The 23,171-nt window shown below is 31.6% G+C and overlaps 4 protein-coding genes across 4 annotated transcripts in view; 2 read left to right on the forward strand and 2 right to left on the reverse strand.

Annotated features, from left to right (window-relative positions):
• Nucleotides 1–16,806, forward strand: part of LOC126772676 (homeotic protein proboscipedia) — a 36,704-nt gene extending 19,898 nt beyond the window's left edge. Inside the window, exons 2-3 of the mRNA XM_050493125.1 lie at nucleotides 14,881–15,023; nucleotides 15,397–16,806. Coding sequence (XP_050349082.1) covers nucleotides 14,881–15,023; nucleotides 15,397–16,806 — 1,553 coding nt within the window. The remainder of the gene's footprint in view (nucleotides 1–14,880; nucleotides 15,024–15,396) is intronic.
• LOC126772734 (ras-related C3 botulinum toxin substrate 1) overlaps nucleotides 1–23,171 on the reverse strand; it is a 231,044-nt gene that overhangs the window by 183,070 nt on the left and 24,803 nt on the right. The gene's annotated exons all lie outside the window — the stretch shown is intronic.
• On the reverse strand, nucleotides 18,740–20,320 carry LOC126772741 (prefoldin subunit 5). The gene is made up of 3 exons (XM_050493274.1): nucleotides 20,094–20,320; nucleotides 19,803–20,012; nucleotides 18,740–19,147 (listed from the first exon to the last, which is right to left on the reverse strand). Exons 1-3 carry the CDS (start codon nucleotides 20,193–20,195, stop codon nucleotides 18,974–18,976), a joined length of 486 nt encoding a protein of 161 aa, XP_050349231.1. The 5' UTR covers nucleotides 20,196–20,320; the 3' UTR covers nucleotides 18,740–18,973.
• LOC126772732 (glutaredoxin 3) lies at nucleotides 21,135–22,619 on the forward strand. The gene is made up of 4 exons (XM_050493266.1): nucleotides 21,135–21,380; nucleotides 21,630–21,798; nucleotides 21,876–22,141; nucleotides 22,379–22,619. Exons 1-4 carry the CDS (start codon nucleotides 21,331–21,333, stop codon nucleotides 22,554–22,556), a joined length of 663 nt encoding a protein of 220 aa, XP_050349223.1. The 5' UTR covers nucleotides 21,135–21,330; the 3' UTR covers nucleotides 22,557–22,619.

Here is a 23,171-nt window from a genome sequence, read left to right on the forward strand (position 1 = left end):
TTGTTTTTCCTTATAATAAAACGATTTCAATTTTATGCAATGTTTAAATTTATTAATTTTTAATAGAACACCAACAAATTAAATACTAAGTGACAAGTATAAAAATTGTAACAAAATACAGACTAAGTCCTACTTAAATTATAAGTAAGAATCTAATTATGTTATTTTCGGACAATCTTTTAGACGGCGAGTTTCTGCTTTAAATTTGTAATGTGTATTTTGTTCTTTTTATTTTAATTTTGTTTTTTATAAAAATGTCTGTATATAGCTACTAAATAATATATATATTACTTTAACATAAGACATTATATGTAAAAAAATATAAAAATATATGCTAAAAATTTTTCGGACTGTTTCGGAATTTTTGAGACTGGACACAATATATTAACATAAATATATGGTCAAATAAAAATATTCGCTACTGATCAAAATAGTGCCTATATACACCTATGCTTCTATTTACCAAAAACGTCACTAGTTTATCTATGCCACTATTTTGGGTCCAGGCATATTGTTGAAGTAGATATTCATAAGTAGGTACTTATTTATTGAGAAAGTTAAGTGATCGTAATAAGCAATTAAAATTTAACAAGATACACGAAAATACATTGCTGGTGTACGAAAATTACAACACTTGCATTAAGAAAAAACGGACATTATTAGGTTACTAAATATATTTTTAAAACTATTGAAACAAATGAAACGACGACATCAGTAATTCTAAAAATAACTTGATTATATTATGCATTATAGATTAATATAAAACGACGAAAAAATAACTCGATGGAGTTAAGTAATAAACATTTTGTACAACAGTTTGTGAATGTACTAGAAACTTATTGCATACAAACACAACAAATCAAATAAAACTGCAATCGATTTACAAATCTACAAGCAATGTCAATCTACGCAAATAACAATTATTATTATTACATCTCAAAAGTCATGATGATGGATGACTTGACTTATGACTGACATGACTCGTGACACGAACCATGACAAGAATATCTCTATTACCTACCTATGTACATGCTATTAGCCTGTCTAATAATGACTTAGCTTAATACGATTATAAAAGGTAAATAAAAACCTAAGCAAATAACAAAAAGCCTGATGTTATTTCAAAAAGAATTATATTGTTATATTATTTTACATTTTGGTTTTTTAAAAGCGAAATCGATTTTTTCAATATTACATTCTCACACTTCGTCTTTTCGTCACTTTGACGTTTATTTTACAGATAATAAAAGTGAAAAAACGGCCCGTAAGTGACCCATTGCTAGACAATTTGGAACATATTGCACGATGCTGTTTTTAGTGGCTTAGAGGATACCTATACATGATAAAAGATTTCATCCATCTCATGCAGGATTTTCAACGATATCTTTCATGTCCGAGCTCGATATGATGAATTATAAAAACAATTACTGCACATATACAACTCAGTGATCTTATGATCCACGTGTTTTTTCTAGTGGATATCTTGGCTCCATATTAAATATAAATATTTTAATTGAATATTTTCTTTATTAAAATATAAGTCGTAAATATCAAACGATTGAACTTTATGAAATCATAGGAAATGTCGAAAAATAATGTTATCACAAGGGGTCGAAGGCAAGATATATGTGATCCATTTGTAGGCAATCTCGACAATAAAACGTCAGTCTTTGTGTCGGCTGTCGGCGAGTCGTAATTCTGCCATTTCGCCGACATAACAAATGAGCGCGCATTACGAGTGGCTATCCCGGACTACATACGTCACTGGCTTATCCGAAGTTTCGTAAGGAAGTTTATACAGGTTATAACATGTTTTAAATTTAGGTTGTGGCTGAAAGTTGCAATTAAAAACAAACTATTAGCAGTTGGTTTTTAATTGCAACTTATAATATTACTTAAAGTTTTAACATAATATAATATTTACATTTGTTATAATCATAACTAAAAATACAATAAAACCACAAATTGGTGCTCCAATCGTGATTCGGTAAGCAAAAAGTAATCACGTATCAAATTTCAAGGTGAACGATCCATACAATATCACGGCTGTCTCCAAGAATCAAATCTTGGCCCAAAAAACTGCTATCGGATATGATGGGTACAGGACCCGCCCCGAGCCCGCCACGACAGGAACAAATGACCCCACCGCATCATAATAAATAAAACAATTTGTTGTTAATTAGATTTCGTGAATTTAATTTTCATGTCGGTAATTGGTCGGTGGCCACAAAGAGCGGCTCTCTATCAGTGATGGATGATCGAATGGCGCCTTCTCACTATTTACCTTCGTTCGTTCTAACGTAATTAGACGGTTCGGAAGTTTACTTTCATTATTGCTGATGAACCTATTACCATTTTTAATATACATTTCATTTACAATGGTATGTATCCTCGTGTGTTTATTATTTCAAAGCGTGAGAAAAATCAACGACTACACATATAAAAAGTGCATTATATAGTGTTACATTATATAATTATTTTTTAGTTTAAGATATTTTTATATACAAGTTTGATTATTACTTATATTTTAATGCTATACTATATTATATATATAAAAACCTATATAAATAGTTTTGTAATATTTCCAAAATTCCTTTGAAAAATGTTTCGGAATAATTTTAAAAAGAAAACAAAAGATAAATCGGAAAAACCGCTCGCATTTAGACAGTTGTTACCGAACAGCAGCTAGCGTAAAGTTTAAAAAATAAACGCCGAAAAAAAACTTGGAAAGTCACGGGCGCTTAACTTTCTTCCCCTGTTTTATTTTTCGTTCCCTCTTCTACAATTCTGTTTCTCTTTCATCCCACGATAATAAAGCACTTTGTCTCTTTCTATTTAACTGATAAGTTACTTTTTTAAAGTGCAGGAAAATCGAATTCGTTCACTGGGCGAAATTAAAAGCTGGCACTCGCAGACACAAGTCATAAAAAGGAAATATGAATACCGTTAAACAAATAATTTACATTGTTCTCATTATTGTTTATTATTTTTGGCTTTACATATTATGTGCAAACCATAAACAAAGTTAAAATGTGCTTACTTGTGAGTGATGTAGATTCTATTTTTGTTAATTCAGATCAAGACTGGGGCTTTACGTGCATAGTCATTGTACAGTTTGCAATATAGAGGTTTTATATACACTACAAAAATGTTCAAACTTTTCTGTTTTTTTTATATACTTAATATATTATTATTATTACATTTAAAATTCAAAAGATTGTATCACGGTAACTTAAAGGTTATGTTCAATTATTTTTATTTTTAACTGTATAAATGAATACTAATAATCTCTAAGCAACATTGCTAGAAATCCATACATAAATACAAATCATATTATAAATCTATTATTTAAAAATCGTTTAAAAATGATAATTATATTTATACTATATTTACAGTATATATCAATAAATCGTTATTATTTTTCTAGCTGTACTGTGATGCAAATGTAACGGTCCGCACTACAATAGGGTGATGTTAGTTAAACGCAAATTGTAATCGCAATCCGCTACCGGGAAACAATCACATATTGAGCTTGCAACACCAAATATCATTATTTTTCTGTATATATGTTTATAATCGCATTCTATTATGCGTAGATTGTTTATTTGTTTTACTATTGATTATATAATATTAAAAAATGGTATCTTTATGGTAATATCATAAAGACAATAAATGATTCATTTTTTAAATTACTTCTAAATCCAATTATAAGTTATGATATATATAAAACATACTTCTATAAGCAATATATGTAGTACATAGATTTTTTTTAATTACATATATTTCAGAATATCGTAATCAAAGCGTTTAATTTTTTTTTATAACTATAATATATACGAATTGCATATGAGACTGATCGAGTAGAATTGAATAAATTACGTTAAAATGCTGAAACATAATTTATTTACATCATCATATTCAGGGTACTCATACATATTTAAATAAAGGCAACGTAACATATGCTTGCCATAAGCGCCAAATTCATCAGGCGTAAATAAAATATAACTACATATTTTTTAATTTAATATAATAAAATAAAATTATTATTCTCTCTCACTGGCTAGAGCGGCAACATCGTGGAAAATGCATGTGTTGGATTAAATATATATGCCACGTATATGTATATCCATCAAACCGAATTAGAGCACGCTGCTCGTCGGAATAAGTTCTATCTATCTTTAGCAAGACTATCCGAGGACTGCCCAGCAAGAGGTCGTTTAATTCGACCTATAAATAACACATTTCCAAACACAAATTTTCACATCTCTAATATAAGTGAAATTAAAATTTTTCATCATACAAATATATGACATCATTTCTTACTACGAGTCAAAAGTTTTAACGTAAAAACTGCTGAAACAAAACCGGGCGATGTAGCGATACCCTGATATTGATATGAGTGACTTGCACTTACCGCCCTTTGAATAACGTCGATGTTATGGACAACTACCCCACCCTACTGAACTGTTTACCTAACAAACAATGTCCTTAAGCATTATGCTCGCCCAGTAATCTTACTTAAGTTTACAATTATGCCGTTAAATTCTAAATCCTAATAATCCAAGTCATCGTACCTGCTTTATATTAAATTACTGAAATTAAAAACATTGTTATACATTAAAATTCACTAAACACTCAATAGAATAAAGAACAAACAATAGATCTCGTAAACAAAAGATAGTGTAGATTAAAAAATCTATCGTAATATTAAATAATCAATCATAATTTCTAGAAACAATTAATATAGTAAGACAAAATTATGGATAAAATGAGAATGCTAAACAACATTTTTTTAATCTAGTTTTTAATCTAGGTCCGAATAAAAATGATTGAAGCAGTGAAAAAAATACGACGATACGACAAGTTGTATCCAATATTTTATCATAAAAAGTTGACACCATAAACTTTGCTAGTAAAGCAACTAAATCCTGTATATCTTATCCGACGACAGTAACGGGACGCAAAAGTTTGCGAAGCCACAAAACCAACTGAAACCGCTACTATGTCTATAAACAAGAGAACGGGCGTGGAATATTCAAGAGGAAAGTTGGTCACCGAGTTGGTCATTCCACAGTCCATTGAGTGCGACAGTTGCATATAACGGGCTTAGTTTGGACACCATACGTCATGGGTCATGCATTGTCCCTAATGAAGGCAAACTTACGATAATAGGCCAAGTTATTGCAATCTGAGCTCGGTTTGATGACCACTTAAATGTTGTGATCTTTAGACTAAGTTTACCCATTATAGAGTATTGTGATATTATGTAGATTTATCTATAAGCTTTATTTAAACGCTTTTGTTTTAACAACTTAAAAATACTTTTCTTTTAATGCATCGAACGAGTCTAATTGTCTATTAATCGTCAGAAAAGCCCATTTATTTTACTTATTTATTTTGACCGTTATACGGTTAAAGGTTACATTATATAAAATTAGATATATATTTAAGATAAATAAAATTTTAAGTAACAAGTTGTCACGCTTGTCATTCGGCACTCCGCGGTGAGTGACAAACGGCGGATACTATTTTAACTAACTTTGCTTTCTGAATAAACAAAACCTTTTCAAACAGATGTCTAATGATACTTATTTGAATTCAATTTATAAATAGATGCTTATGAAGACTAATATAAATTATATTTCCTTTATCGTAAGCAAAACTAAAGCAAACCAAGCAAATCCAAACTTAACAACGATTTTAAATAAAAACAATGTTCTCGAGTTAGCTACTCGGTACCGCATTAATTTGACGTAATCTGTACAAGCTTAGCATTAGGAGATGTCTGGTTACGAGGAACAATTTCAGTATATGTGGAAACTATTTTAATATACAGTATGACATTGTTTCTTCTATTATGATCACAAGTATAAGCTATCACTGTGTAAATTTTCATAATTATCCGCTAAGTTATTTCTGCATTTTTTTATTTTTTGCATTGCATAATAGAATATTGTATCAAAGAAGATGCAACAAATCTATTTTTAAGCTGTTTTATTTAAGGTTTATGCCCGACCTCAAATTTTATTATAGATATTCGTGTATCGTCTAATAAAATCGCGTTAATCATTACGATTTCTTACATTTTACATGTTACGGTTGTATTTTATTTTATTAAATATGTAAAAAGCGACACGTGTATCCAGCGTTACTGGGAATTCGAATGTGATAGGTGTCCATCGACACATGTCTAAAACATGACAGTCAAAAATAAAATATGAAACAAAAAACATCAAATATAGTTTCCATTCCTGACGACACAATGCTAAAATAAGAGTGGTATTTATTTTGGGATAAACTCGTTACTGATTCTTAAAGATGATTAACTCATATTGTATGATATCGATAAAAAATCAATTAAATGTAGTTTGTAGTATATTTATATTGAAAATAAAGTTAAGACTAAAGGTAAGACGATACGCGAAAAATATCGATTGTTAGGAATAAGTCAAATCATAAAAAAATACTAATTTTTCTATGGTCCCATAATCATCATAGTATGGACAGTACGCCACAAGGCCACATGTGAATATTTAATTACCAACAAATAGTTGAATAAACAAGACAAAAGACATATAGCAACATGTATTATACATTGACATTTTCGGGTGTAAGATAACTAAAATATCTATAAAAATTGATACAGTTTTGGCAGTAATACTATGAGACTAAAATTTTGATCGCGGGCCTTCGTGTTGTAATACGCGGGCTACGTTTAATTTGAGATAAAAGTTGAAATATTTGTGGTCTTTCAAAGTATACACACGGTTTTGAAACTGACAATAGGATAACTATGAATAGACAAAAGTTAAAACGTTGCATTCCGACGCACGTATAGACTTCCGTTTAGCTGTGCCCGACAGTGGTCGGTTTGTTTCTTTTAATCTCCGTCGTGAATGAAGCTAATGACGTGGCGCTGCGCTGGCGCACACACCTAACGGTCGACCTCATTCATCAGAACTGTCAGCGACATCTATTGACAGTTGACTCCTGTGTCAAGCCCACTGGATAAATATTCTTGTAGAAACAAGAATATTTCGTTCAGATTTGTTATCACTAGAAAGTGGTAACAAATCTGAACGAAATTACTATTAATTCTGTCTTCCATAAGTAAGTTGATTATTTACTTAATTCTTCTCATACGTATATATATATATATATATATATATATATATATATATATATATATATATATATATATATATATATATATATATGGATATCTATATCATGTCTTTAATCCGTCAGTCATACATAATACACAATAAACAGCAAAAAAATATTGGAGATTATTCATCCTTTAAACTAAAGCCTTCGTCAGCGGCTAACAACAATAGTTACTGATAAGAACGTAAAGAAAAATAAACGATTATAATACCATCAGTCATGCCGGCAGCCCCGCGGTGGTCAGGTCAACGGCAAAGAAAAAACTCACAATTCAGAACCGAATTCAAATGAAGAATGATTCATTTATGAAAATGAAATGACAGAATGAATAGTTATGTGGCAAGGAGTACAAAAGCGGCGGCAGCTACTGGCCACTGCTTTATGCCACGTGCTGCTGAGCTTCATGGGAACTGTAATACAAGGGCCGCGAGAAAAAAATCTTTAGAGGATACAATTCCTCAATGCGGACGTAATGTTTTTTTTAATAATTCCCTAATAGATACTACGTACTACATTTATTTTTATACAACCTTCATGAAATAGTTTATAAGTGAAATGTCTTATAAACATCGACTGCACTTGTAAATACCGCCATTAAACATGTTTGACATTTAGAATTGCGACCTTATCTCATAAAAATGGCAATTACTCGCTACCCCGTACCCGCAGCTTAGTAAACTCAAACGCTAAGAAAGAAGGAGCGGGCAATGAAATTAAAAATATGTCTTAAGGGCAATTAGCTTTAACTTTTACAGTAAGTGCCCTATCTGCCGCCACCGCTCCCTCGCTCTTTTCAATTGCAGGGACGGCGACCAGCTTTCCAGTTTGAGTGAATTTTATGAACTACACTCAGAGTTTTGGAAAACTTCAGTCAAATAGACCTCATTATTCAAATTAACTCATAAGGCTTAATAAATATTCTTTATATTCATATCAGACAGTAGCAAAATATTGTTATTATTAATTGAATGTATGTAGCTATTCAAAAATGATTTTACCTATTTTAAATATTATTATATATATACATACCTACTTACCTTTTTCGTCTTCATTCCGATTCGATAGAAAATTCGATCGCATCTACATATTGTGTACATTTTTTATATTTTAATATTTGTATTGATATGCGATTTACGTAGTCTATAAGTTAATATAATTTGTAAAAGACTATTAACATTTAATACTATCACGCTACAAAACAGCGTAGAAAAGTGGTCAACAGCGATGGCAGAATTAGGTAAAAAATCTAAAACGTTTTAGAAACGCATTGACGGAGTGTTTAACAATAAATTTTCATTTATAAAGCCACAAGCAGGCGCGGAGGGGGGCGAGTTCCGCCACTTTTTTCCTTCATTTCCTTAAGGCCGTGCGGCTAGGGTGCACCGCCCTACAGCCACCAAATTAAAATGTTGCTCGACTCAATTTAAATTATATTGCATAAAAAATAAAATATATATTTTTAACTCTATAATTTTTAATATGCGTAAATAGCTAATTGTAAAATCGCAATTTTCTTAGATTTTCATTTGATCCCTCTATTAGTACTTCATTAACATGTGTAAATTAAAGAGATTAAATCGTATATTGTACTTTTCAGCAAGTATATGAAACAAACATAAATATTAAATATTTATTTGAAATTTCACCGTATTATTTATCTTAATATATGAATAATATTACCTAAATGTTTCATGAAATGGTAACACTCGGTCGAAGGAAGTTAAGATGTCATACAGAGCGTCGCACAAAATATCGGCGGGATAATAATTAAAAGAAGCGATAATGTCCCCGCCGCAGTGAAAAACGACCCTACCATCCTTTTTATTTGATAAATAAAATTTATTTACGAACGCTATGCCTTCCTCGCTTCTTTGTGGGTTCAACTTCATAATAGCGATTCTTTGTTTTACATCAAAATAGAGTAGAAAAAATATGATGTTGAATTTAAATCTTGGTATATTAAAACTATTGTAGTAAAAGTCACGACTTTGCTATGAACTAAAATAGTAGTTTATTAAGCTATAACCAATGAGAGTTGTCGTTGAATGTTTACATTATTAAATACTTTTAAAAAAATAACACAATCCACTAATATAATATTTAATAGCAATCAAGTGAATCTATGAAAATATACTTATTACTGCGCAATTAACTTCTAATCATGAATCAGAAGCTATATATTGGTAAACGAAAAGATGAAAAGTATTTAAATTTAAAGAAGGACACTTTTGAATCATTAAAATGCACCTCGTAAACAGGCAATGATTCGAATATTCAACTATTAACCTTAGCCTCCCCCAGGACCGCAATCGGGACGGTTTTACTGCGCACTAAATATTCTCCCGGCGACAATTGCGATTATGAAAAGTGCACCATTATTTATATCCCGCAGTTTATTTTTTGTCGCCCCTTTCAAGGGCAATTAAATACGGCCAGTCTTAAGCGTTTTGCATATTCCAAGGAGTCTTTATTATCAGCTCCCTAATAGAGATAGCAAAGGTCGAAATGGATAGGTTGATTTATTTTAAAATTTTGTTATAAGTAATAGATAGCAGTTTTTTTTGCATGAAGCCAGATATGTTGAATTTTCATATAACTTTACTTGTTGAAGAAATCCGAATGTTAGGTAATTCTAAAAAAAAACTATAAAATTGTGTAAAAATGCATTATGAAGGAAAAAAACAGACATCCTTCTTTTTTGACTATCGGCCAAATATGTCATACGTCAATAATTACATACATATTTTATAGTATTCCTAAATCTTCGTCGCGACAGTGGGTTCTATCAAAAGGAACCGACAAGAAACTCCGTAATTACTCTTTAAGCCAAAATTTCGGTACATTTATCGAAGTTTAATCAAAATAAATTAAAGAATGATATTTAAAAAACATATTTACTATAACTTATATACTATTCACTTGTTATTAACGCCATATTTTCAAAAAATCAATCGCTGGAGTGGTAAAATAAAATAGCAAAAAATGTATGTGTGAACAAAGCTATGAAATATGACAAAAATAGTTTGACACAGTCCAAATACTCGCTTATAAGATAGAAAATTTGACTTTATCTTGAATGGAATTTAATTAAAGTAGTAGTAAAGAAAACTATGTATTCTGTATTTATTAGCGCGGTAAAGGCTTAAAATGACAGATGTATTATAGAAAGTTGAAAACAAACAAAACAAATCGATTAAATAATGCCATTAATACTTAAAGGATAAATGAAACGTTGACGGAATCGAATGGAGATCCCCAAGAGGCTGTCAAACTGTTCCAAAGTTGCGCCGTCTGCCGCGACAACTTTTAATAACCTTAATATCAGCCAAATGGATTTGGGATTTTGAGAGTACTCATTACATTTTCACCAAACTTTAACATAATAGATAAGGATTACACTTGAATAAACAATATTGTATTATTACATATAAATGTTTTAAATGCATTTACATGAATAAATTACCTAATGTTTTAAATCACTAGTAAGATTAAAAACATGAACTCGCTAGGAAGTCAATATCACGTAAAGACCATAAGAAATATGTTATTTAATTTAACAAAAAAAAAAAGAAACTGTTATGTAACTATAGAACAAAAAACATTATTCATACAAAAATCTGCCTCTTACGAATTCTTTTATGCGTCTAATTTGTTCAAAATATAAATATAATTATCATGTACAATTATGTTGTATAAGGAAGGAACTAAATAACAGTTTCGAGAAACCAAGTCACTTGCAGATTCATCCCTGCTTTAACCCTCCCCGCACCGGGTGAAATTGAACCGTCTTAGATCTGTCTCCTCGTAATCCATGCCTATAATTGATGCGATAATGTCAAATAGGCCCCACGATACAAAGAATCGGAAAAATACAAATCTACAACATGATCGATTGAACAGTGACGGACAAAGAGATAAACGTACATCAGTTTGATGAGATTGCGGCTGCAAGAATAGGTTATGTTGACATGGATTTATACATATTTCCGAATATTTGTAAATATATACGTTTAAAATATATATTAACACAATTGCAGTTTTAGTCTTATTTCTTCTCTACAACTTTTTAATATAGGCGTCTAAATTTTATAGATAGAAATCAAAAACATACCTACTAGTAATAATAATAATAATGTCTTCCAGACCGATTTCGGCCACGGCGGCCACTCTCAAGAGAGATTAGCCAACTGCGTAGGAGATATTATAGTGCACAAGTGTGTGCGCAAACACATGTGCACTCTCTCTTCCCCCGTTCTCATAATCATGACGACACCACTGGAAAGAGTTCAGGCGCAGGACCAACGGCTTTACGTGCTTTCCGAGGCACGGGAGTGCACACACTTCCAACTTCCAGACTCCGGGATGCTACTACTTTCTGACAGAAAAACCCAATAATTTTTTATTAACCTGACCTGGGAATTGAACCCAGGACCTCCAGGTCTGCGGCCTTACATTAAGCCACTAGACCAACGAGGCAGTCATCCCATACCTACTAGTATAGTACAAGCATTGTTGTTACCATTCCATGCGGTTATGATTTGATCCTTTTTTGTAGTATATTCTTATTAAAGTCCTTATTTTAATTCAATCTTATGTAAGTTTAGAAATTAAACAAAAAGTTGAAATTTAGGTATAATATTAGTAATTAAATAAGCCGAGATGGCCTAGTGGTTAGAACGCGTGAATCTTAACCGATGATCGTGGGTTCAAACCCGGGCAAGCACCACTGAATTTTCATGTGCTTAATTTGTGTTTATAATTCATATCGTGCTTAACGGTGAAGGAAAACATCGTGAGGAAACCTGCATGTGTCTAATTTCATTGAAATTCTGCCACATGTGAATTCTACCAACCCGCATTGGAGCAGCGTGGTGGAATAAGCTCCAAACCTTCTCCTCAAAAGGGAGAGGAGGCCTTAGCCCAGCAGTGGGACATTAACAGGCTGTTACTGTTACTGTTAGTAATTTTAAAACATACTTATTTAAATAAATGTAAACAAATATTTACAACGACCCTCGCGTCTCCAGACACCCTAATCGACGCTGTTACCGACAAGAAATGGCGGAAAAATTTACTTTTTGCCTTTGAAATATTGAATTTTTACATTTATGCCTTTCACACCTCATAACGTAATATTTCTTCCCGACTCCAACCCCTAAGTAAGTTTTCTGGAACAACAGTAACATTCATAATAAATTTTCAGTACTTTATCAAGGATAATTCAAAGCAAAAAAAAAATTAAATGCAAAATAAAATAAACATCCTGAATTAACAAGTTTTATGACAGTTTTTGCGTAATTATATAAGTATATAGATATTAAACAATACATAGGCCTTTTAGAATAAAAATTACATACTGAGCTTAGTTTTGGTATAAGAAAATCAATTACAACAATTTTCAAACACCCTCACCATATGCCTCGAGAGCCCTACACAAATAATGTGACCGCAGCATTTAGTCGACGGGCATCGAACGTTCTCTAATGGCATCCAACCGCCAACTGGCCACCGCATTAATCCTTTACCGACTCTTGATTAATTATTCAAACTTGCCCCAGGACCCAGTACACACTTCACAAATTGTTTACAATAACGTCACTTGTACCATTAGAGGAATTTTAGGAATATCTTAAAGGTTGCAACAAAGGTGCTTGTTGAAGTAATAGCTTAACGATATAAATATATCAAAATTTAAATATATATGGAAATATGTATGGCTGAGCGATGTACATAACACTGATACGAAAAAATAGCATCTATAGTAAAACAGCTATAATATTATTGATACAGAACAAATGTTATTAGACCAATTTGGAAATATGTATGAAGATACAATTGTTTTAGGAATCATATACTTTACTGACATTCGGATATTCTGTATAAATAATCGACTAAATGAATTCAGGTAACTGGCTTCACGCAATAATTCAATGTACCTAGCAAGGGTATTGTGATATTATCAAATTAAGTGCGGACATCGCGACTGTTGACTTGAGCGATGTAAGTGACCCTTAATCCGCAGTAAATCTTCGGTCCGGGCCGAAGTATCCCGCACGGCCGTACGAGGGTTAAACAAGCGATTCCAACATCATTTATTACCTACTTGTTGTACGTAACAATGGATTTGTTAAAATAAGAGGTACATGATGGTAATAAGTTTTGTGGATTTTGCAATGTATACTTAGGTTAGGTACATAGGTATGTATGTATATGCATTTTAATAGCCGTAAAAAAATAGTTCAATTTTTTAAATTTTACGAATTATTTTTATGTATATGGTATATAGTCGATGATCCAAATCCATCGCTTATTTATTATTTACACTAGAAAGTGTATTTCCATAAATATTTATCAATAACTCGTACCTTTGATTATAATTAAAACTTTTATAGGCGATACTGTGCGGAGTTGACTAAAATACCCAGCAGCGTATTCCAAACATGCTTAAAAGTTTTACGTACATACGAAATGACGTTATACGTACATAAAAAATAATAATAGCTCTGGTGACATAGAAGAAAGCTTCGCTCAGTGCGTAAGTGAGGACAAGCTGATAATGTGAACATTATACGCGGCACCTCTTGAGCTCGCATAATCGTCCGTCATGAGCAAAAACACCGTACTTGCATCTCACATTTGAACGAACAGTCGCGGAGAAAACTGTCAATCGAACAAGTCGATGTTGATTTCTCAGGAAATTCTTCGAACATCGAAACGTTTCATCGCAAAACAACTATATAATGGATCAATAATATTTTTTAATACGATTTAGCTCACATACATATATTAGATATGTATTGTTTTATATTCACCCTATGCATATATATTTTTGAATATGTTATAATTCATTAAAGACTGTTCAACGCTTGTGTTAGTGGCTATACCTGAAAAGCCGTAATTATTCTAGAGGCTGACCAAGGGCTATCGGCTTTCAGGTTCAGTTAACTGATGATTTAGTTATGTAGTTTAGTCTAAAGTTAATGGTTAATGGTTAACTTATATGAAGGTAAATTTGAATCTAACTCACACATACCTACCTACTATTCCTTAATATCATAAAAATAGTTCAAAATGTTAAAATAATGTGTTTTAAAAGACCGATTTTGATAATTAAAGTGAATATGTAAAATATACCTACATATAAACTCCAATTGTTGACCAAGTTTCCAACTAATAATTTATAAGACGGCCTAGTGCATCAATGCGGAACCAAAATGAACCTTACATTTTGATTGACAGTTGTCCTTGCCCAATAGCATGAGCGCTAGCTGACGAGTCATGTCAATCAAGAACCACCCAACACAGTAGAATTTATTTCGAACAGTGCAGTGTAGCCTTTATTTCCCCAAATTTAGAAGCTATATTATAAACTGCCTTCATTATAATGCGAATACACACAGACCCTGCGCGGAATCGTCACGCGAACGCGATCGCCCCATTATTCGCCGCCCTTTGTAATTTGAATTTCGAATTCCAATTCGTATTTGTGGTAAAATAAAAAGAACTGTTTCGACACAATGGCGTCAAGGGCGGTGCTCTGACATGCGATCAAGTTATTACATTAAAGGAAAGCGCACCCGTGAGCCGCTTACAGACCTGTTATTTTAACTTCGGGGAATATAATACTGTAACATTAATGCAAAACTCAATACTTAATAAAAAGTTTGCTGCTGTTGTAATGAAAGCGACGATAATGATATTATTTTATTTCAGAAAATGGTTTGCCACGTAGGCTAAGAACAGCCTATACAAACACGCAATTACTGGAGTTAGAAAAAGAATTCCACTTCAACAAGTACCTTTGTAGACCAAGAAGAATTGAAATTGCAGCTTCGTTAGACCTTACAGAGAGACAGGTAAAGTATTATTAAAAATATACCTGCATGTATTAAAATATACAATATATATAAGAATAATATACTTCTTCTTCTTCTTCTTTGTTCAAACCCTCTTCCCAGTTCAGCTGGGGTCGGGTATCCTTGTACATCTGCGCCAGAGAGCTCTGTTCTGGGTTGTCTGTGTACTCAGATTCTGTTTCTGGGCCTCTTTTTGTATGTTTGACCACCAGGTTGTATCATCATAGGTTGTAAAGTATAATATACCTATATGTATTAAAAATATACCTAAACATCAATAAAACATGTCTAATTATTTTATAGTTGTATTTGCAATAAAATATTTTTTTTATTAGTGTAAAAATATTTACATGAAACATTTTTTGCCTTATAGGTCAAGGTATGGTTTCAAAATCGTCGTATGAAACATAAGAGACAAACGTTAAGCAAAAGCGAAGATGGGGACGATAAAGACTCCACAACATCAGAAGGCGGCAAGAGTTCTAAAACAGGATTGGAAAAGTTTCTTGACGATGATGGTCCTTTATCCGGTAAGAAAAGCTGCCAAGGATGCGAACTGCCACCTGGTGCTTTGTGCTCTCCAGCTGAAGATCTTCCCGAGCTCGCATCGCGTACTAGGAACAACAACACTCCGAGTGCTACAAATAACAATAGCTTTGCTAGCGATGGCGCTTCAAGCGTGGCTTCGTCATCTTCGCTCGATAAAATGGCGGAAGAAGATTCAAGAGAAGGTCCACCACTTTCAAGTGTCGTCACGGCAGCACCTAGAAATCTTGCTAAACGTATCAAACAAGAATCTAGAAAACGTTCTCCATCTTTAGATGCGACAGGCTGTAAAGTGTCACCTTCTTCATCAAAAGATGGTCTCGTCGGTGTTACCGGCTTAGATGGAGGAAAATTTTCTTCAGTTAATTTAACGCCATCCTCTACTCCAGGTACACCTTCCAGTATGCATCAAAGTCCCTTAGGATTGTACCCTCGACCATCACCCCCACATGTGCCACCTGGCCCACCGCTACCTCAAGCTGTACCTAACGCTATGCCTCCATATGTCATAAGAGGAAACGCTCCACCTGGTCAATTCGTTCCTCATCCAGATTTTCGTATGGACACCAAGCAATTCGTCGGAAAACTAGCTCAATACCAACAAAACAACAGATCTTATGAAGCTTATGGTACAGCATTGCAAGGTAGTGATCAACATGTATACACACGGAATCAGCAACACTCGAGGCAACAGGAGGGGTCTCCTGCAACACGAACGACGAACGGTATAGGATCAAGGCAATCTTACCCGCATGAAATGTATCAAAACTATGGATATGCAAGCTACAGTAAGGATCAAGTGGCGTATGGCCATCCAGGTTATGATCAAACACAGGGATATCCTGGAGACCATATGGGCTATCCAAACAGCCACTATGGTTATCATTACCACGAGAGTGGTGCACACGAGCACGCTCACGGCTATTACAGTAGTGAAGGACAAAAAAATGTGCATAGCAACGATTATACGAAGAATGCTTATTACGATACAAACTCATATGGTAATCAACAAAGTGCAAGTGCGACAACCTATGTGGCCGGTGCAGCGCAGGGTCCTACGCCAGGCGAACCATACGCAGGTACAGGGGAATGCGGCGACGGCTACGGTTCGTTCCAACAATTTTATGAAGCGACACACAACACTCCAACCACTGGTGATAATTCGAATTCTTCATCAGATTTTCATTTTCTTAGCAACCTAGCTAACGATTTTGCTCCCGAATATTACACCATTTGAGATAAGGACTTCGCCGAGCAGGCGAGTGATCTGTTCGTGTAACATTTTAACGCGTGTAATACAATTATTACAATTTATGTACATAAATAAAAATCTTAGTGTAAGGGTTATGGTGTTGAACTTGAACTGAATATCGCCAAAGGCGGCTAATTGATACTTGTTATATATCTATTTCTCTTTATACGACTTACATACCTGTAATTGCGATGTACTCTGTATAATGTAAATAAACTACTCTTAATAATTGTTATTCTCCATAGAGTAAATTACTCAATAATTTTACACACGAACTTACGAAAATATCTTCTTATGTACAAAAAATATTAGGTATCGTCAAATATGCAAGGAAATATTTAAACAGATTAAATTACAGATATTAGTTCAGAAGTATTAGATATAATATGTACTCAATTTATGAATTTTGCTAAATCGATGCAACTGTAAACGAACTACTTAAAAAAATCAAAAAAATATCATGATTTACCAATCAAACTCAAAAATATGGCTATGATCTCACGAATGTCTGTATCTAAACAGTAGGTACATAACTGCATTATAACAATTTAAAAAATTTGAATTGTAAAATTACCGTTATAGAAGCTAAATATTATAAATTTATTGATATTTATGTAAACATACCTCGTGTATTTAAATACGTTTTCACGTGTTCATGTTGAAAGTATTGCAATTTTCTAATTATTGTTTTTCGATACTTACGATTATAATAGATATTGTTTATGAAATTAAGTAATGGTCGTTGCCTTATTTAGTTAATATTGTTTTGTGACTATGGAGACATATTGTAGATACATAGTAAGTTAGTTTATTAAGCGACTATTGTAGATACATCAGCGCTATCGTTTTGGCCTATTCAAATAAAAATAATTTGGTGTCGCATGTGTATCGACTTATTTCAATGTAATTGTCCCCATTATTTAATAAAAACTAAACAACCTTTATTTATAATTGTTTTTTTGATCGATTCAAGCAATTATTATAAAAATATAATTAATATTTTTTTAATCACGCAATAACATCCTAGTCAATATGACTCGCAACTCAGAAATGTAAAGCATGTTATTAGTAATTCTTTTCTATTGTGTATAGAACCTTTTTTATATAATATACTTAAAACTTCTAATTCAATTAAAAAAACAAAATTAATAATTACAAAACAATTCTTGAGTCATACAACTTTTTAAAGTTGTTTTTTAAATAAATAACCAGAAAGTTACTTTCTGATTATAATCATAATTATAATATAAATATATTAACGTTATGTTTTAAATATATTTATAATATAATCAGAAAGTTCTAGAACCCAAAACTCTTTTAAAATTTGCTATCATTAGAACTAATATCAGAGGCAGAACACAAAGACAGAAACACTAGCATCTCACTATCTTTGAAATTTTTCACAAAAAGTAATGATTATATTAGATTAATTTTCATTTGATTTTTACAGATATAGATATAGATCTATTATGAGCGCCATAACTTACACTAGTAAGTTGCCTTCTCACTATTATTAACAAAGTAAAAATATGATATATTCATTTATGTTGACAAAAAATGAATAAAACTATTAATTAAACTTGCTTAAATATGTTCTATTTAGCACTCAATGAGAATAATTACTCTTGTGTAGTTAAATTCTCGAAATGAGATGCAATACTAAAATGTATTTGCAAAGTTAAAATTGAATTTTTTCAAACCCCAATTTTAATTGTCAATGGAAATACTGTTAAATCTTTTCAAGAACTGTCGAATTGCTATTCACCATATTATCAGAATTTTTTTTTTTGAGATGCTTACAACTAATTTGTTAACCTTAGACATGTGTCTACTGGTAAGAAAATATTTTATCTCGTCTTAATTGTAAAATCTTGCTTCAATTCAGATCATAGCCTAAAAGTATTATTAATACAAAATATCAGTAATTAAATAGTTTAATCATTTAAAGTAATACAGGATAATTTTAAAAAACTGTAACATATACTTTAGGTTTTCCTTTTGCCAGGTGCTCCAAATATTGCTGATAAGCTTGTTATAAGCCTCAATTTAAAAGGTTAAATTATAATAATGAGTAATGGCCAAGTACTGCACTTGCTTGCGTTAAGATTAACTAAGGATTATGAGGTGAAGCAGATAATATAGATAGCTAATGTTATGATGTAGAGGCCTTCTGAGCCTGCGCTTGTGCTTGAACTTTCATCTCCATCATCATGCAAATTGCTTCTCGTACTTTTGACTTTTCTATACCCAATACTTGAATTTTTTCCATTTGTTCAGTGACAAAATCTACTTTTCGTTTAAAGTAATCCTTAGCACCTTCTATATCCTGTAAATAAAATAATTCTCTATAAGGTTAGTAGTCAAAGTAATATTAAATGCTAACATTATATACAGACTATGTGGCTATTCAAATTTAGCCTAATGTTATTGTACTACTTTATTATAGTTAAAAAAAAGTGTTATTGTTAAAAAAAATTATTAATTTTGAATTTAATTGTGTTAATTTGAGATAAATCTAAGTAATTTAAAACTAGCAATTTAGGATGAAAACAATGTGAAAGAATACTCAAATGGGTATTTTTCAGCACATATACTAAATAAAATTAATTAAGTACAATATTTAGCCCAACTCCATTTTTTTATACAATAACAGGCCTTTTTTTATAGCTGGAATAACACATCACACATTTCCCCCATGGGAACAGTGGGTATGTGGGGCTCGCTTGTGTCCAAGGCACTGAGTGCACCTGAACATCGGAGTACCCACTAAAAATATAGGCCTTTTCTGTCTTAACGAGGAGCGCCACAGGATTGCTTAGGCATGCTACCGTAAAGCTACACAATAATAGGCCTAGTTTTAGGTAAGCTATAATAAATATATATCAATTCTACAAGAATTTAATAGAATATCTTTAGGCAGAAAAGAACATTATAGTAAATAAGTTATGAATAGTTATTTTTAGAACTTTCATTGCTCTTACTTTTTGTGCATAGTATCCAGTTCCAATGTCTATTATAACGTTGTCAGTGTCAGCTATAGTACCAGGGACGTACATCGAACCTGTTAGAGGTACCAGGACGGTCTTTCCTTTCGATTCCGGCTTGATTTTTTCAACGCTCTCACCGGATTCTACAAATTTTCCTTGTGCCATTTTAAGAGTTTGTAACGAATCTTGAAACACATTAAGTTCCTAAAAATTAAAACAATATTATTGATATTGTTTATAAATACTTTTAATAGATTTAATTAGAATACTTTTTATAATACTCACTTGATCTAATTGCTGTTTCAATTTGGCCAACTGGTGAAGATTTAGTTTCGATAGATCAATTTGATGCATCCCAGGAGCTGGGGCCGATGAAATTGTAGACATTTTGGAAAGAGAGTTTTGTTCGCTAGATAATAATAATTTGAATAAGTTTATTTTAAATCAAAATCTACAATTACTCATAGTTACTTTATAACCTAAACAAGATCGACAAATGACATAGAGTAACAGACAATTATTAGAAATAGACAGTAATGTATTTTTACTGTTCTTTCGCATTGAAAAAAGCAAAGACGTTGCCCCACACAGCTTTATTAACAAATCAAGCTGACTTGTAAAATCAAACATAATAAACTATTAATAAATTCTGAACTGTCGTTACAGATTTGAAGTTCGATTTAAATCAAAAAATATTTTTATAAGTTGAATCAGTTCATCTAATGCCTTTATTAACCAAACTAAATTTTGATGAAAACTAACGCCGCTCGTCACCAAAATTTTCAGTAAATTGTCAGTTAGTTTTGCAAATAAAAACTATCTTAATCGAATTAGAGATAACAAGATTTTCTATTAAAAATACATACATATCATTTAGAACTATTATTTTCAAAACTAAACAAGTCACAAATGAAAAAATTGCTGATATATTTACTCCTATATGCACTAATCATTTAAACGTTACTTTACAGTAGTTTTTAATAACAGTAATAAGTATATAGCTTATATCCCGCGTAATGTTTTTGCGCTTTAATATTAAATAAAGAAATTATGGATTTTGCTATTGCGATTTGCAAAGAATAGATACCACCAAGTGGATGTGTTGCTTCTGGGAACGTTGCAAACTTACAACTCGATGGCAACACCCATAGAAATTTTAACGATTTACGCATATCAATAGTAAAAAGTATCTTATTTCGTTTTAAATTGTTGCGGTAAAAACATAGCATCTTTTAAGTTTAAGAAAAGCTGTTTAAAAGACAAGGTCTAGAGAGCCTTTAAAAAAAATCTTGAAGTTGACAATTAGTATTAATGTCAGCTTGTCATTTGTCATTAAGTGAAAAGTTGAATACATTGTCCCAAATTTAAATTCCTTTTTTTTTATTTGCGTTGCAAAGTGAATTATCTAAAATAAGATTTATGCTTTATTTAAACTCAACAGTGGGCATTTACGTATTTACTAGCAGTGAAAATATTTTAAATAATATAATTCAGTCATTATACAACATAACCTTATTCCGAAATGTCGGTCACTAACATTGATACTGTAGAAAATTTTGTGAATTTCGTAAGGTACCTTTGTCAAATTATAAATAAATTGCCCTTCATTATATTTGTAAATTCAAGATAAGTTTCTTACGAAATTAATCATACTGAGTTTGACATTATTATAAAAATCTAAATAATTGTTACAAAAAAATTTTGATAATTCATAATATCAAGTTATACTTCATAATCTAAGTTTAGTTTAAGTTTTATTAACATATCCAGATTATAATATTATTAAAATATAGTATGATACATTAATTAGTAAATTTTTAGGTCGCCATCCTTAACAGTTGTGCACTTCTCAGCTGATTGGGCAGACCAATGTGGTCAGGTTACAGACATAATGAAAGAACTGCTAAAATTACCAGAAGTACAATCCAGTGGTAGTAAATTTGGTGTTTGTGATGCCGAAAACCTTTCAGAAATCTCACTGAAATATAAGGTATAATACTTGTTATGGTGTGTTATATATGGTGTTATGTGTATTAACTTTAGTTCTACTGTTAATATTATTTTTAGGTGGATTCTGTTCCTACTGTAATATTATTTAAAAATGGAACTCAAATAGACAGAATTGATGGAGCTGATGCTGCTCAAATATCTTCAAAGGTTAGAACTCACAGTGGAGCTAAAGATGCTTTAGATGTATCACCTAAACAGTCATTAGAAGAAAGACTGAAAGCTCTTATAAATAAACATAATATAATGGTGTTTATGAAAGGGAATAGGGATGCACCTAGATGTGGTTTCAGTAGAACTCTCATTCAAATTCTTAATGGTACTGGGTATGTTGAACAACCATTGGTCATGAAATACTTAATAATTAAGTTTACTAGAATAATCTATAATCTAAATTTGCAATTTCTCTTTCTGCATGGTATTTGATTAATTTTATTTTTTTGTATTTGTATCATATAATTTTATAATGCATGACAACTTATGACATTAAAATATCAATAAATATTCCTGTATAAAATAAAAATAAAAAACTTGTAAAATACTTAATTCATGTTGTGTTTTAGAGTGCAGTATGAAACATTTGATATCTTAACAGACGAGGAGGTTCGGCAAGGTCTGAAGGCATATTCTGATTGGCCCACATATCCTCAATTGTATGTCAAAGGAGAGTTAGTAGGTGGATTAGACATTATAAAAGAACTTCAAGCTAATGGAGAGCTAGAGTCTACTCTAAACCCTTAAATTATGCTTATCAGTGTTGTGTAGCTCATTTTTTATTTATTTAATAAAAATAATGAAATTTTATTCATTCTTTTCCTTACTTTTTCACAACACATTCTCTTTTTTAATTTTAAAAGTTTTAACACTGTTTTATAATGAACTAGTTGTTTCTTTTTGCAAAATAGTTTAAAAAAATATATTGCACAATTTTGGGACTTAGAATAGGTACTATAAAACTGTAATTCATTAATTATAAATTAAAAGTCTCAAATGCATTTTTAGGGCAGTGAGTAAAACAACTAACATAAAATTACTTACAATTTAGAAAAGTAATATTCTGGACATTTTGAAATTTTAATTTTCAAATTCAATTTCTGTAGACCTCTTTGACTTTTATTACGGGTTGTTCATATTCTTAACCAAAAAAAGAATATGGATGCAAAGTGCACTAAGAAAATATCTATAATTAATATAATTCTACCTACCCACCTATTAATGAAATAAAAAAATTATACTGGTTTAGAGCTCGCTAAATGATGTATATTGTGTGACAGTGGCACATCAGGCTCAAATTATATTCCTTCTCAGATTACGCAGACATAAAAACAGTTAGATATAATTAATTACAGCTTTATA

This window comes from Nymphalis io, chromosome 13, assembly GCF_905147045.1.
Source record: "Nymphalis io chromosome 13, ilAglIoxx1.1, whole genome shotgun sequence".
Classification (NCBI taxonomy): Eukaryota; Metazoa; Arthropoda; class Insecta; order Lepidoptera; family Nymphalidae; genus Nymphalis; species Nymphalis io.

What these genes read in the sequence shown, in the direction of transcription:
- LOC126772741 (XM_050493274.1), bottom strand. Translation starts at nt 20,195, where the DNA reads ATGTCTACAATTTCATCGGCCCCAGCTCCTGGGATGCATCAAATTGAT. An exon ending in TGAAACAGCAATTAGATCAA is followed by an intron (nt 20,013 to 20,093) that starts GTGAGTATTATA and finishes TTTAATTTTTAG; the next exon opens with GAACTTAATGTGTTTCAAGA. An exon ending in CTGGATACTATGCACAAAAA is followed by an intron (nt 19,148 to 19,802) that starts GTAAGAGCAATG and finishes TTTTATTTACAG; the next exon opens with GATATAGAAGGTGCTAAGGA.
- LOC126772732 (XM_050493266.1), top strand. Translation starts at nt 21,331, where the DNA reads ATGTCGGTCACTAACATTGATACTGTAGAAAATTTTGTGAATTTCGTA. An exon ending in AATTTTGTGAATTTCGTAAG is followed by an intron (nt 21,381 to 21,629) that starts GTACCTTTGTCA and finishes GTAAATTTTTAG; the next exon opens with GTCGCCATCCTTAACAGTTG. An exon ending in CAAATTCTTAATGGTACTGG is followed by an intron (nt 22,142 to 22,378) that starts GTATGTTGAACA and finishes GTTGTGTTTTAG; the next exon opens with AGTGCAGTATGAAACATTTG.